Raw genomic sequence first — 16,849 nt, 5'->3', positions numbered from 1 at the left:
CTCCTCTCCCACCCACTTCTCTCCTCTTCTTTAGTCTCCCGCTTCTCTCATCCCCACTTCTCTTCTTTCCTCCCCACTCCTCTCCTTTATATTCCCTCTTTTTCTCTCCTCTCCTACCTCTCCTTTCATCCTTCCGCTTTTCTCCAACCTCTACTGTCCAACCACATTCTCCCCCCTCCTTTATCCCCATTCCCCGTAGACATTGTACAGTAATGGATCCAGAGTGTGGGTGAGTTGTAATGCATAGTGCTGCCATATGTGCCCTTTCCGTAATCTATCAAGGAGGAAGAGGAAGGGGAGTAAAAGAGTGTAGGTCTTAATCAGGATTGACTTGAATAAACACCCCTCACCATCTAATCCTCCATCGGTCACATGCTCGCTTGCTGTCTCTGACAACCACATACACACATTTGCGCGCAAGCACGCACGCACACGCACACACACACACACACACACACACACACACACACACACACACACACACACAACATGAGTACACAGAGCCACAAAAAAAAAAATTGTGAATGGGCTCAGTAAGGAAGGGGTGGAAAGGCATGTAGTTGTGGTAGTTGAGCTGTGTTTCTATACAGTACATTGCTGCTTTATATTTTGGTAGGAATTGTGCATTTATGTAGTTATGTGTATAATACTGTCAATATGACTGTTTATGTTTGTATACCGATTTATTTTCTTATTTCTGTAATGTGTCAGTTTTACAAAACAAAAGCAAAAAAACAAAAAACAAAAGAGGAAACAAGAGTCTAGTAAAATAGAAGAAAAGTCAAGCCTTGTGTGTTTATTGGAGGACTTTTGGATGTTAACCGACTGTCTAGCTTTGGACAAGAGTACACGCTGCGAGGGCAGTACAGTAAAAAGACAAGCGCATGATGGGCTCAAGCATTAGAAAACAATACTCAGCAAACATGAGTATATGCTCAGGGAGAAATTATATCAAGGAAGACACCACTATGCAGCAAAATGAAGTTAGTGGAGAACAACAAGCAGAGGTTGTAGATCAAGCAACCAAGAGGCAGGAGCCTCCTCGAGCATTTGATGCTAAGTCGCAGTCATGTAGAGCATTCACCAGACTCTCTCAGCAGTCATCATCAACAGCCTCTTTAGCCACAAAAGCCTTTGCTCAAGCACAAGCTCAACTAGTGTACATCGAAAGAAGCTGACAAGATGAAGCAGAGAGCAGACCTGGAAGCAAGCATGCTAAAGCAAAAGGCTAACTATGACGCTAGTCTCTATCTTCTCCAGTGCCGAAGCGCTGCTGCTGCAGCTGAAGCTGAAGCTACAGCCTATGAGGAAGCCAAGGTGGAAAGCAGGGAGCTCAGTCGAGAACCCTACATTGAAGACGAGCCCTTCAGTACAGTTCAACACACTAGTGAGTACATCCAACAACAGTCTGAGTTATTCTTTCCAGAACTACCTTTGAAACATGGAGCAGTGGAGTCACATGAGAGAAAAATTAATAAACTGGAAATACCTGATGCTAAAACAGCAATTTATCATGGTTATCCAAACCAACCCACAGCCCGTTTACCAGGACATGAAAAAAGAGCCAACTGTGGTGACCCACATCTATATATCGAGAGACATTCACCTAAGAGGACGGTGTACCTTTAAGGGAAGAGGCGAGGGGTCAGATAATGCACTTCCGCTTCCGGTTCACAGTCAGTTCAGTGTCGTTGTCGAACGTATGACATGCAAAGTTGGAGCTAGTAAACTACCTCGACTACGTCTACTCTCACGTCTCCTGTCTCGTTGTTTTCTAACTCCACATTGGTGACCCCGACGTGATCGAACTACTAATACGAGTATGTCTGACAACGACGACGCCGGTGCTAACAACATGGCTATTGCTAACGCTAGCATTTACACCGCTACTGTGAAGCTACCCGACTTTTGGCAGCATAATCCACGGCCGTGGTTTCAACATGTGGAAGCCCAGTTCCAGCTGAGAGGGATAACGCAGGATGCAACGCAGTACTTCCACGTAGTGGCGGCTTTAGACGCATCGACAACGGCGCGAGCAATGACGCTGTTGGAAGCTCCGCCAGCTGCTGGCAAGTACGATGCTATAAAGACATTCCTCCTGAAACTATTTGAACTGTCGGAGCTGGAGAAGGCAGACCGTTTACTGTCCCCGAATGGCCTCGGCGACGGCAAACCGTCTGAGTTAATGGAAAAAATGCTGTCTGTGCTGGGATCGGCTGATCCGGCCTTTCTTTTCACACACATTTTTCTGAGGCAGCTCCCCGCACCTGTACGCACAGCACTGGCCAGTTCTCCTCTCGCCGCCTCCAAGGACTACCGTTCTCTGGCTGCTGAAGCAGACAGGGTTTTCCTGGCCAACCGGCAACAGTTTGTGCATGCCCTGCTACCCCACCAGACCGCCCCACCACCACCTGTGTACGACTATATGGACACCGCGGCTGCGGTGACAGCCCGCCGCCAACCTGACGACGGGCTCTGTTATTACCATGCCAGGTTTGGGGCAAAAGCAAAACGGTGTCGCAAGCCCTGCAATTACAGGGTTCAGGGAAACGCCAAGGCCGGCGCTCGTTAACGGCTATGGACGCCGGCCGTGACTGCAAGCTGTTGTTCATCAGAGACTCCTTGTCGGGCCGACGGCTGCTGGTTGACTCTGGCGCTCAACGCAGCATACTACCAGCACAAGCTGTGGACACGATGACCGACAGTCACGGCCCCCAGATGGACGCCGCCAACGGCACGTCCATTCGGACGTACGGTATCAGACATGTGGACGTGTGTTTTGGCGGCCGACGTTTCGGCTGGGACTTTGTGATGGCTGCTGTATCCACCCCGCTCCTAGGTGCGGATTTCCTCTGTGCTTTCAACCTGCTGGTGGATGTTAAAAACTGTCGCGTGATTGATGCCGTCTCTTTTGCGTCATACCCCTGCACGCTTGGGGGCGCTGGAGCGCTGTGCCTCGCTAACACACTCTCCACCGGGGATCCATACCAACGCCTGCTCGCAAATTTCCCCGAGCTCACCACACCCACCTTCTCCTCGGCGGTGGCCAAGCACGGCGTGGAACATCATATCACCACAGTGGGCCCCCCAGTTTATGCCCGGGCCCGACGCCTCGACTCGGCCAAGCTCGCAATAGCCAGGGAGGAGTTTTCGACTATGGAGCGCCTCGGCATTGTCCGCCGTTCTGACAGCCCGTGGGCTTCCCCTCTTCACATGGTTACTAAGGCCGACGGGGGTTGGCGCCCATGCGGGGACTACCGTCGCCTAAACAATGCCACGACCCCCGACCGGTACCCCATACCGCACATACAAGATTTCTCTACCCATCTGGCGGGCGCTGCCATCTATTCCAAAATCGACTTAGTGCGGGGGTATCACCAAGTGCCGGTCCACCCACTGGATGTCCCAAAAACGGTGGCCAGAGGCTATTCCCTTGTCCTCCACGACGGCAGCAGAGGTAGCGCGGGTGTTCATCGGCTGCTGGGTGGCCCGTTTCGGCACGCCTGGTGACATCACGAGCGACCGGGGCTCCCAGTTTACCTCGGAGCTCTGGACGGCGGTCGCTGAGCACCTGGGGATGAAGATCCACCGCACTACGGCGTACAACCCGCAGAGCAACGGACTTTGTGAGCGGTTCCATCGGGACATGAAAGCCGCTCTGCGGGCAAGCCTCACTGGCTGCGACTGGATGGACCGGCTCCCGTGGGTCATGCTCGGCCTGCGTTCGGCCCCGAAGGAAGACCTCCAGACCTCCTCCGCTGAGCTGGTGTATGGCCAGCCCCTGCGGGTTCCGGGGGAGTTTCTTCCGGATGCTACGGCTCCCTGGTCGGCCGCCTCTCACCTCAGTGCGTCCCGGAGCGCTGCCGGTGCCTTCGCTCCCGTTCCGATGTCTCAACACTGCCTCCCCCGGTCCTACGTCCCCAAGGATCTGCCATCAGCGAGGTATGTCTTCATTAGGCACGACAGCCATCGGTCCCCGCTGCAGCCCCCATACGACGGGCCCTTCCGCGTCCTGGAGGCGGGGGATAAGAACTTTGTGGTGGACATGGGGGGCAGGCCGGAGTGGGTCGCTATAGACCGTCTCAAGCCCGCTCACTTGGACATTGGGGAGCCAATGCAATTGGCCCTACCCCCGCGGCAGGGGCGCCCTCCTAGGTCGGCCCCGGCACCTGCCTCTGTTCCTGCTTCGGCCCCGCCTATGGCCCGGGTTTCGGCCCCATCTGTTTCCCCTCCTGTGAAGCGCAGCCTTTATGGCCGCAGGGTCCGCCCTCCGACTCGTCACCTGTTTTCCCCGTGACTTTGCACTATGTCATTGACTGTTCTGTTGTAGAGTCTATTTTTATGTTCATGACTTGCACTTTTGCTGTTTTGCATTGTTTTGTTTAGGTGAATTCTGGGGGGGCCTGTGTGGTGACCCACATCTATATATCGAGAGACATTCACCTAAGAGGACGGTGTACCTTTAAGGGAAGAGGCGAGGGGTCAGATAATGCACTTCCGCTTCCGGTTCACAGTCAGTTCAGTGTCGTTGTCGAACGTATGACATGCAAAGTTGGAGCTAGTAAACTACCTCGACTACGTCTACTCTCATGTCTCCTGTCTCGTTGTTTTCTAACGCCACACAACAATGAATATAAGTCAGAGCAATAACTACCCTCATAGCGCTCCAAAGCTCACAGCCAATCATTAAAAAGAATACTTACCTGAACCTGACGGTGCACAAGACTTAGGCAAGGTATCTAATTTGGAGAGAAATGGTGAGTGCTGGTCTTCTGAAATTTGATGACAAACCTGAAAAGTATTGGTCGTGGAAAGCCTCCTTTTTAAGTGCTACTAAGGACTTAGTATAGATTATGACTAATTGATGGCTTTATTGATTATGACTAATGACTATTGCAAGCTGTTCTGTTCTCTCGCATATCTTTTCTCTCTCTCTGAATGATGTCTTCTCCTTTCTCTTTTTCTGTGTGTGAATGTGAGTCTCCCTTGTGTGCACATGCAGTCGGTCCTCCTCCCAGGTCTCTGTGGTGATAGTGGTCGCCACCTGGATGCTGCTTGGCATTCTCCTCATCACTTTTCTTTTTATACACCTTATAAATCCATATAGTTTTTGTTATCCTGTTTTTTTTTTTTTTTTTTTTTTTTTAAAGATGGTGATGCTGGTCGCGTGGCTTGGGTCCTTGGCTGTTCTGGTGGCGTCTGAACACTGCTTGGTATCCTGCGCATCATATTCTTCATAAATTTTATAATTCCATTACAATTCTGTGATCCTCTGTCAATGTTGTATTCTGTAAATTGTGTAAACACAACATCCATTGCACGTTGTCCGTCTTGGGAGAGAGCCCTCCTCTGTTGCTCTCCTTGAGGTTTCTTCCTATTTTAACTCCCTGTTAAAAGGGTATATTTAGGGAATTGTTCCTTATCTGATGCGAGGGTGTAACGACAGGATGTTATGTTGCTGTAAAGCCCCTTGAGGCAAATTTGTAATTTGTGATATTGGACTATACAAATAAAAGTTGACATGACTTGACTTGACTTGAATCTCTCTGCCAGGGAAGAACTGGACCTGATGACAACGTGGCTTGGAGCCGAATCGTCAGAACAGGCAAAGATAATTCATGCAGTATACATCCTCAATCCCGCAGCAGGTGCCAACATGGTTTGGCAATGTCTTGAAGAGTGTTATGGGACACCAGAGGTCATCGAAGATGCACTGCTCAAAAAGATTGAATACTTTCTGAGGCTGACCAACAGGGATAATGTTAAGCTGAGCGAACTAGGTGACATTCTCCTTGAACTGGAGTGTGTTTAGGAAAACAGTGCTCTACCAGGGCTCTCGTATTTGGATACAGCTCGTGGGGTAAAATAAATAGTGCAAAAGCTCCCCTATAACCGCCATGAAAAATGAACAAGCTTTGGAAGCAAGTACAAGGAGGATTACGGAGTGGCTTTTCCTTCCTTCTCTGTCTTCTCCAAGTTTGTTTGACAACAGGGACAGATAAAAAATGATCCGAGCTTCACTATCTCCACCTCTAGCAGTCATGCCTCTTCCAGGACTGAAAAGCCCATGAGGTACAGTAATAGAGCCGCTGTGAGTGTACACAAAACAGACATCCCAACAGAGCTGTCAGGTGCCCAAACCAGTACCGCGCTGAAGAAATTGGGGGAACCAGATCATCAGTGTCCAATACATAAGAAGCCCCACCCACTGAAAAAATACAAGCTCTTCGGAGACAATTGCATCTGCTATAGATGCTGTGGGTCTATTCAACACATGGCAAAAGACTGTAAGATGACTGTCAAGTGCTTTGAGTGTAACAGCAACAAACACATTGCGGCATTGCATCCAGGTCCTCCTCCTGCAACCACACAGAGTGCTGTGGCTGTCAAAGATGACAGCGGGGAGCAAAGTGAAAGCTCATCTTCTTCAGTCACCTCCAAGTGTATGGAAATGCATACAGTTCATGGTCATGTTCCAAGATCTACTTGGTGAAGGCATATCCTGCAGGAGAAAAGGAGAAGACCATTAAGATGTATGCGGTGCTAGATGAACAAAGTAATAAGACCCTTGCCAAGACAGTGTTCTCCAACCTCTTTGAAGTTAAAGCCAGCTAAACCCCATACACCTTGAAATCCTGTTCCGGGAAATTGGGAGACTTCAGGTAGGAGAGCTGCTGACTTCATCATTGAGTCCATGGATGGGAAACTACAGCTCCCCTTGCCTCCCTTAATAGAGTGTGATATGGTGCCGGATGATAGGACAGAAATTTCCTCCCCAGAGATTGCACACCATCACCCCCACCTACAGCCAGCCACTAACAAGATTCGACCTGTAGAATGAGATGCTCCTATCCTTCTGCTCTTAGGGAGAGACATCCTTAGGGTGCTCAAGGTACGCAAGCAAATCAATGGCCCCCACAACACACCTTACGCACAGCGGCTAGACCAGGGGTGGGCAATCTTATCCAGAAAGGATGTGGGTGAAGGTTTTTGTTCCAACCAAGCAGTTACACACCTGATCCCACTAATCAACCAGTAGAGTCTTTGCTAGGGAACTTGATTATGAGACACATGTGTAATTGCTTGGTTGGAACAAAAATCTGCACCCACACCGGCCCTTTCTGGATAAGATTGCCTACCCCTGGGCTAGACCTAGGCTGGGTCATTTGGGAGAAGTGTGCTTGGGAACAGTTCACAGACCATCAGAGGTCAATGTCTACAAAACAATTGTACTGCACAATGGCCATGCATCCTTTCTCAGACCATGTCCTAACAGTATCCACGTGAAGGAAGACCACGGCATCACTGTCCAACCTCCACTGCATGTGAGGAGAATACAAGTCTCACCATCTGTGCAGAAAACCTAGGGTGTTTGGTGTTTGACAGTTTGAAGGATGACAACAAACAAGCACTATCCACAGACGACAAAGCTTTCCTGGCCATCATGGATGCAGAGGTTTGCCAAGATAAAGGAAACACCTGGGTGGCACCTCTACCCTTCTGCTCTCCTAGAAGACTCCTTCCAATCAACAGGGAGCAAGCCTTGAAACATATCCACTCACTATGGAGAACTCTGGAGAAAAAGCCATAAATGAAAGATCAGTATATCGAGTTCATGCAGAAGATGGTAGACAATGATCAAGCTGAGCCTGCTCTACCTTTAGACTAAAGTAAAGAACACTGGCACCTGCTAACATTCGGTGTGTACCACCTGCAAAAGCCAGACCTTATGCGGGTTGCGTTCAATTCAAGCGCTGAATGGGATGGAACATCTCTCACTGATGTGCTCCTCAGTGGACCAAACTTGAACAATACCTTGTTGGGCATTCTTTTGCAGTTCTGAAAAGAACCTATAGCCCTTACAGCAGATGTACAGCAAATGTTTTATTGCTTTGTCATCTGAGAAGACCACAGAGATTATCTCCAGTATCTCTGGTATGAGGATAATGACATCAGCAAGGACGTGGTCAAGTACAGAATGAAGGTCCATGTATTTGGAAACAGCCCTTCACCTGTTGTAACTATCTACTGCATGGGATGAGCAGCTCAAAAAGGTGAGCAAGAACATGGTTCTGATGCACGACAGTTTGTTGAGAGGCAGTTTTACATTGATGATGGTCTCACCTCAATTACCACACCTGAAGAGGCGATAGATCTCCTCACACGAACCAGGGAGATGTTAACAGATTCCAACCTGCTACTACTGCACAAAGTAGCATCAAACAGTAGCCAGGTAATGGAAGCCTTCCTAGCAGAGGACCATGCCAAGGATCTGAAGGATCTGGACCTTGGAGTGGATCCTCTCCCCCTTCAGAGGAGCTTGGGGCTCTCCTGGAACTTAGAAACAGACAGCTTTACTTACCTGGTGTCCCGCGAAGCCATTCACACGAAGAGGTGTGTTGTCGACGGTCAACAGTTTGTACGACCCCCTGGGCTTCGTAGCTCCCATAACAATGCAAGGAAAAGCACTAGTCTGAAAACTATCATCTGACGAGAGAGAGTGGGATGCTCCTCTCCACCCAAAAAAAGGAAGCAGAGTGGAACTCATGGAAGGATTCCTTTAAGACTCTTGAAGACCTGCACATACAGAGACGCTATATTCCAGTCTCATTGTCTTCAACACAGAGAAAAGAACCGTACATCTTTTCAGATGCTTCCACAGTAGCTATAGGAGCTGTGGCCTACTTGAGAGCTGCCGATACTGAGGGACAATACAGGCATGAAAATCGCTCACCTTTCGGCGAAATTCGCCGTTTTGAATCCAAAATAGGTGACCTACGTGAATCGTGTAGATCCGATGAAAAAAATTTTTTTGTGGGGGGGGGGGGTGTATGGACCGGACATGAAGATGGAGTTATACACAAGAGCACGGAGCCATGGTGAGCTGGCTTATCGAATTCGAATTCGCCTTTTTCATTGACAAAATATTCCCCCTACGAGCGCGAGGGGGCCCCACGTCACCAGTCTTCTCTGGGAAGGTACCACTACCCGATTGGTTTGTGAAGAGCTCATGTTGCGAGTGCTTGTGCTGACCAAAGCGATTGATGGAGGAGCGCGCGGGGCTCAGCATTCCATGGGGCTGAGGGAAGACGACTCTTTGGACTAACGTTAGCTGACTGATGCCTGCCTGACTGAATTTGGTGAGCGTTTCAATCATTTCAATATTTTCTGATGTATAACATAACTCAGGAGCTCTGTTGACATAGCCTAGTCCTACATGATTTCAGGTAGCTAATCTATCACTAGCTAGAGATTTAATAAGGAGTCCATGTGTCATCGACGCATACATTAGCTATATTCCACACAGACAGGTGGAGAGATTTGCGTCTTGTGGAAAATTGTTAGCTAGCTAGCTAGCTAGTTAGTAGGGTAACGTTAGCTAACGTTAGCTTACACCATATACGCAGCAGACTAGGTTGTATAGCTAACGTTATCCCATAAAAAGAAACACGATGAATGTTAACTGTTGGCTAATTCTCAAAATCTCTAAAACCCATTTCAGGACGTGTGGACTGAGGAACTGGTGCGGTGGGAGGCTGAGGCAACGTTAACGCTAGCTAGCTAATGTTAGCTAGCTTTTTGTGTTCTAAGTTAGCTATGTGTATGTGTCGCAGGACAGGCTTATATCAAAGAACTGGACTGTAACTGTCAATTTATTATTTAAAAAATTTTTTTTTTCCCCTTTCCAATTTTCTCCCCAATTTGTATCCGGCCAATTACCCAGCTCCTCTTGAGCCGTCCCGTTTGCTGCTCCACCTCCTCTCCGCCGATCCGGGGGCGCCCCGACCGACCAGAGGAGGTGCCAATGCAGCGACCAGGACACATACCCACATCCGACTTCCCATCCGCAGACACGGCCAATTGTGTCTGTAGGGACGCCCGACCAAGCCGGAGGCAACACGGGGATTCGACCCGGCGATCCCGCGTTGGTAGGCAACGGAATAGACCGCTACGCCACCCGGGCGCAACCGTCAATTTATGAGTGGCGCAAGCCTGGGGGCTCTAGTGCCTGGCTGTTCCAGGATCACGCTAAAGCGCAGGTGAGCGTAGCGAAATACATCGTGTAAGTTTACATTCACAGAATTATGTTGAGTAATGTTAGTCAGTGGAAGGGACGTAATGTTACTTATTAACCTACTATATTGTAACTGTAAATACCGGATACCTTTTAATCTGAAATCCAACTATGTATGTAGGCCTAACGTTGTGTGTAAAACAATTTTCAATTTTACTCTGTGGGTTAGGGTAACATTAGGCGTATAGTCTAAGTTACTTATCTGAACTTGTGAAACACTCGTTTACACATCTGATTTCAAGTGGACAGATATCTGTATAACATGTAACGTCAGATCCAAGTGTGAACAACCACCACTTATCAATTAAACTAGACGTTAACCCTGCTAACGTTAACATTGTTTTTCCAGAATGAGTGTGTTAGGAGAGAAAGATGCTCTTCTTGTAAAACAAGTGGATGCAGGCATCAAATGCAGCTGGAATTGGTCGTGGCTTAAACTAGAAGGGAAAATAAGAGTGAAAGAACAAGAGCTCTCATTCCATCTGTCAGATGTCTTCCGGAAGATCAATAAACAAGGATTCGCACGGTGCATTCTCTGCCAAAAAGATATAAACTACACCCATACACATATTGTTAGTATTCCTATCTTGTTTTGCCACGAATACCCTATATTAAAGCTGCGCTCTTGCGCATTTCATGAAAGAAGTTGTCAGTCTCGTTTCTTATATAGTATAATGTGAACATATACATACTGTCTTGTAATTATGCTTGATTTTTCTCTCAAAGTGCACCAGATTGATGCATTTAAATATGAAATGTTCAACATTTTCTTCCAGGGGAGCATGCCCCCGGACCCCCCTACAGGGTCGTGTCCTTCTCACCTTTTTCACCCCTGACCTGTTTTCATGCCTGGCAATATCATGTTGGATTTGTAATAGGAAAGCCGAAATTGGCCCCTTGCCCTGCCCACACCATTTCACATCTGCAGGTCTGTGTAGCTGTGTTGGCTGTTGATCTGTATGAGCTGATCGGAGATGAGATTGAGATTGAGGTGGCTGCTATGAATTTCTTCACTGATAGTAAGATTTTGCTTGGTTACATACACAACTCCACAAGACGTTTTTATATGTACGTTTCCAATCGAGTATATCGGATTAGAAGATCCACACACCATGACCAGTGGCACTATGTGCCAACAGACTAGAACCCTGCAAACCATGCAACCAGATCTACACTAGCATCCCAGTTCCAACACAGCAACTGGTTCTCAGGTCCAGCCTTCCTGTATCGTGACAAAGCAGCGGAGACACCTGAATCCAATCTCTTCACCCTCACTGAGCCTGAAGCTGACGACGAGTTTCGTCCTGAGGTTACTACTCCGCAACCAACGCATCAGAGTCCCAGTTGGGCTCACAACACTTTTAGTGATGCTCAAGCTGGAGAACACTCTATCGAACCATAGCCAGACTCATTCATGTTGCAGCTCCCTTCAAAGGAAAGACAGACAATGCAGAAAGGAAGGGATGGAAATGTTTCAAAGAAACGCCCAGCATAAGTGAGCTGTCACAAGCCAAAGCTGTGATCATTTTCTCTGTCCCGCACAAAGCCTTCAAGGAGGAATTTAAATGTCTTGAAGACAGACAAACATGCCCTAAGCAGAACACACTCAAAAAGCTTTATCCGGTTGTAGATAAAAAAGGTCTGTTTCGTGTCAGATGTCATCTTTCTTCTGTTGACCTGTTGGAAGAAGAAAAGCACCCACTGATCATTCCACACAACCATCACATTGCCACACTACTTGTGAGACACTTTCATGAACAAGTAGTTTACCAAGGGCGTCACATTACTGAAGGAACAATCTGAGCAGCTGGATACTGGATAATTGGGAGTAAGCATCTGGTGTCTTCTGTCATCCACAAGTGTGTTACCTGCCGCAAAATGCAAGGGAGGTTGGAGGATCAGAAGATGGCAGATTTGCCTGCTGACAGACTCACTCCTGAACCTCCGTTCACTACTGTTGGCCTTGATTTCTTTGGACCATGGTCTATCATGACACGTTGCACGAGAGGAGGAGGTGTGGAGAGCAAATGCTGGGCTGTGCTTTTTACATGCATGTCTACCAGAACAGTGCATGTTGAACTGATTGAAACCATGTCAACAGACAGCTTTATCAATGCTCTAAGAAGATTTTTCTCAATTCGTGGTCCAGCAAAACTTCTACAGTCTGACAGAGGGGCAGACTTTGTGGGAACTTGTAAGCAGTTGTATATAAACACAGATGATACAACAGCCAGGAAGTACCTCCAGGTAAAAGGATGCTCCTGGGTGTTTAATCCCCCTCATGCTTTCCACATGGGTGGCTCCTGGGAGAGGCTCATCGAAGTTGCCAGGCACATTCTGGACGCAATGCTGTTCCAGACAGAGCCAAATCATCTCACACGAAGTCCTGGGCACTTTCATGATGGAGGTGATGGTGATCTTGAATGCAAGACCCCTTGTGTCTGTATCCACTGACCCAGATATGCCTGCAGTACTCACCTCAGCAATGCTTCTTACTCAGAAAATGAGTGCTGTCTTAGCCCCCTCTGGAAACTTTGGCATGGGTCAGTTGTACGGAAAGCAGTGGAAGCAAGTCCAGTGTCTTGCTGACACTTTTTGGAAGAGATGGAAAGGAGAGTATCTGTTGACTCTACAGAGCCGCAGCGAGTGGAAAAAAGACAAGCTGAATGTCAAAGAAGGAGATGTTGTCTTACTGAAAGACAGCAAGGCTCACAGAAATGAATGGCCAATGGGACTGGTCGTTAAGGCTTTGCCAAGCAGTGACAAGAGGGTCCGCAAGATAGAGGTGCGGGTCATGAAGGATGGGACAGCCAAGGTGTTTATAAGGCCGGTCTCAGAGATTGTAGTCCTTTTTTCAGAGACTTAGTGAAAAGACTCTAAGAATGTAGTTGCCAGTCAATATTCCTCTTCAAGTTTGGTTGTATCTGTAGTGATATAATGTTATTATATCAAGCGGGGAGTGTGCTGCCTTTAAAGTTAAGTTAGTAATTTAAATAAATTAGGTAAATAAGTTAGTTAAATAACCAGTCGGTTTAGTAAACATTAGGGCAGACTATTTTGGTGCCTATAGCGCAGGGGCTTGTGGGAATGTGTTGCTACATATATAAATAAGTGCTCTGTGCTCTGTCCACCTCTGTGTTGCTCCTCTCCGTATCTTCTACATATCTGTAAGTAATGTATAATGATAATTATCAAACACATTTTCTTAAGGAATGTCATGTTAGAAACTTTTTTTTATCGTTTTGGTAAACGTGCTCTGCTAGTTAGCAGTTACAGCAGTAGTTAGCTCTGTTCACAAATGATTTTTTGATTTGCAGTTGTGGTAGTTGAGCTGTGTTTTTATACAGTATATTGCTGCTTTATATTTTGGTAGGAATTGTGCATTTATGTAGTTATGTGTATAATACTGTCAATATGACTATGTTGATGTTTGTATACTGATTCATTTTCTTATTTCTGTAATGTTTCAGTTTTACAGAACAAAAGCAAAAAACCCAAAGAGTAAACAAGACTTCAGTAAAATACAAGAAAAGTCAAGCCTTGTGTGTTTATTGGAGGACTTTTGGATGTTAAATGGCTGTCTAGCTTTGCAGAAGATTATGTGCTGCGAGGGCAGTACACACACAAACACATGCAAACAAAAGAAAAACAGCAGAGGAAAGAGGCCAAAATCAGAATATTCCATGCAGTTATGCGATGCATGCATACGTCTTTCCATGCATGTGCAAACTCTCACACACACTTGCAAGTCGGAGTGCAGCCATAGCAACGGCTGCGGTGTCTTTCTGATGGCACATCTCCCACGGGGAAAAGTAGTATGTATATTTCTGAAGGGGGATGGTAGAATGGATGAATGTATGTGGATGTATTGGAGATGGAGATGTCAGTGAAGCCTGCTTCCTCCCAGCTACTCTCATCCCTTCAATTTACTTTATACACCTATTAGATCAGTGTTTCTCAACCCAGTCCTCAAGGAACCCCTATCCTGCAGATTTTCATTGTAACCCTGCATAGGTAGCCCTGCTTGTACTTACTCGACCAATCATCTCACAGCACTTAATTATGCAAGGTGTGCAACATCTGACAAAATTCATTGCTGATTGGTTGAATAACTACAAACAGGTACCTATTCTGGGTTGCAAAGAAAATATGCAGGATAGGGGTTCCTTGAGGACTGGGTTGAGAAACACTGTATTAGATAGTATATATATGTATACCCAACTCTCATTATCTCCAAGTTGTTCCTGTTCTTGATCTCTTACTCTCTCACTCACTGTCTGTCTATACATTACTTTATTCTGGTCTCTGTATTTTTCTCTTTCTCACACACACACACACACACACACACACACACACACACACACACACACACACACACACACACACACACACACACATCAGTTACTCTATAAATTTGTTCCCCCTTCTCATGTTCTCTCTTACTTGTTTATATTCTCTGTCGCTCTCTGTTGTCTCTCTCATTCTCGTTCCATGCATACACCATTCCACACAACTCGCATTTTGAACCTGACCTGCTCTGGTTCTGTGAAGGTTGGGGTCTTCGGGCCTCCTCCCCCAGCCGGCTGAGGGAGGGTGACCTGCTCCGCAACCCCCTCCCCATGGTCCGGACCACGACCGTGCCATTGGGGCTGCCACTGGGCATCTGTTGGAGCAGCTGGGGTGACAGGCTGCGATGTAAGGCCGAGGAGCCAGGTTGTGGGTGACTGTGCTGGGGAAGGGACTGAGGGTGTTGGTGTTGTTGGTGGTGTTGGTGAGAGCCCCAGTTCCCAGAAGGAGGCACTGCCTGCTGCTGCTGCTGGTACTCGTACTGGCTGACTGTTAGGTTGTTGTCACTGTTGGAACGCAGGAGGACCCGGGGCGCCGACAATGAGGAGGCGGAGGGGCCGGTGCCGTTGCCAGGGGGTGGGCCCCGGCGGCGTTTGGAGTAGGCTGGAGCCTCACGGAAAGGCACTGAGGAGAAGAGACGGAGAGAGAGGAAGATAACATTTAATTCCTCTTTGAGCCACTTTACTCCTCAATAATTCTCTCAGGAATAATAATCCTTCTCAGTTACAGCTGTTTGACTGTCTTTTTTTTTAAAGATTATATTTCAGGCAATGTTTGCCTTCATTGGACTGGAAAGCTGCAGTAGAGAGAGAAGTATTAAAGGTCTTGGATTGGGTTCAAACCAAAAACATTGCACTCAGGCCTAAACTGTGAAGGGCTGGGCTTAACTGTTGAGCCACCGTGACACCTTGTTTCACTGTCTTGTTCCATGGCTAGGGAGGATAATGAAGCGGGCCTTTTGTAAGCAGCCTGGTGAGCAGCTTAGCACAAATGATCTGACATCAAAAACTAGGAGGGGTTGACTTACAGATTTTCCCAGAATGATGCAGCAACCAAAAGAAATATCTTAAAGGGGGATAAAAAATCCAGATTAAAACATTTACAAATGTACCAGTGTGAGGCGAAATAGCAAAACTGCTCACAACCTGTTCAAGTCTTCAAATATCAGATATGCATATCTTCATTTATTTTAGGTTTAGGGAGCTCATGAGTTGTTTATTTAGTTATTTATTTGTTCACTACCACTTTGCTGATATTTACTGATTATATTATGGTTCGGGTAAGCCAAAATATGACACATAACAACTTTAACCACCTGTTGTTGCAGGTAATCAAGCCATCAAATAAATATTGGTATGTTCTATATTGTGGTCACCCCGAGATACTTGAACTCCTTCCTCAAGTGAAGGAGTTCAAGTATCTCGGGGTCTTGTTCATGAGTGAGGGTAGGATGGAGCGGGAGATTGACAGGCAGCTTGGTAAAGCATCAGCAGTAATGCAGACGTTGTATCGGACCGTTGTGGTGAAGAGGGAGCTGAGCCGGGAGGCAAAGCTCTCAATTTACCAGTCAATCTTTGTTCCAATCCTCACCTATGGTCATGAACTTTGGGTAGTGACCGAAAGGGTGAGATCGCGGATACAAGTGGCTGAAATGAGATTCCTCCGTAGGGTGTCTGGCCTCAATCTTAGAGATAGGGTGAGGAGCTCTGACATCCGGAGGGAGCTTGGAGTAGAGCCGCTGCTCCTTTACATCGAAAGGAGCCAGTTGAGGTGGTTCAGGCATCTGATTAGGATGCCTCCAGGGTGCCTTCCTTTGGAGGTTTACTGGGCACGGCCAACTGGGAGGAGACCCCGGGGTAGACCCAGAACGTGCTGGAGGGACTACATGTCCAATCTGGCCTGGGAACGCCTTGGGATCCCCCAGGAGGAGCTGGAGGGTGTTGATGGGGAGAGGGAGGTCTGGAGTGCCCTACTTAGCTTGCTGCCACTGCGACCTGGCTCCGGAAAAGTGGCTGAAGATGCGAGATGAGAGAGAGATGTTCTATATTCTTTATGAAGTATTAAGTATGTAGTACTACATAGTATTAAGGCATATGATCTAGCATGTAGGACGCAGTAAGCCCCATGTGTTGTGAATGCAACACTTGGCGGACTCACATCCAAGCGGAAGCGATCCTCTTCCTAACACCAGAAAAATAACTTTGAAGCTTCTGAATTAGAAGAACTTTGTTGCTTTGGCTCACAATCACAAATACATGAGGTATGTATTACCAAGCATGCCATACGCAATCCCAAAAACAGATTTGATGATGAAATTGTTATAAAATGCATTTGAATTTGCCGACGCCATTTGCCGCCCCTCCTGCTTTATTGTCTACCATATTAAGAAAATTTTCCCTTGGCAGGTTATTTCCATCGAAACGACGA

The 16,849-nt window shown here is 47.2% G+C and overlaps 1 protein-coding gene across 1 annotated transcript in view; it reads right to left on the bottom strand.

The window, feature by feature from the left end:
• Window positions 1-16,849, bottom strand: part of LOC130112029 (SH3 and multiple ankyrin repeat domains protein 2-like) — a 195,137-nt gene that overhangs the window by 99,836 nt on the left and 78,452 nt on the right. The window contains exons 10-11 of the mRNA XM_056279335.1: window positions 14,608-15,046; window positions 2,468-2,473 (exon numbers count right to left, since the gene is read on the bottom strand). Of these exons, the coding sequence (XP_056135310.1) occupies window positions 2,468-2,473; window positions 14,608-15,046 (445 nt within the window). The remainder of the gene's footprint in view (window positions 1-2,467; window positions 2,474-14,607; window positions 15,047-16,849) is intronic.

The sequence above is a fragment of the Lampris incognitus genome, chromosome 4 (assembly GCF_029633865.1).
Source record: "Lampris incognitus isolate fLamInc1 chromosome 4, fLamInc1.hap2, whole genome shotgun sequence".
NCBI classification, from domain to species: Eukaryota; Metazoa; Chordata; class Actinopteri; order Lampriformes; family Lampridae; genus Lampris; species Lampris incognitus.
The sequence above is the reverse complement of the archived record's forward strand: the minus strand, read 5'-3'. Positions and strand labels throughout refer to the sequence as shown.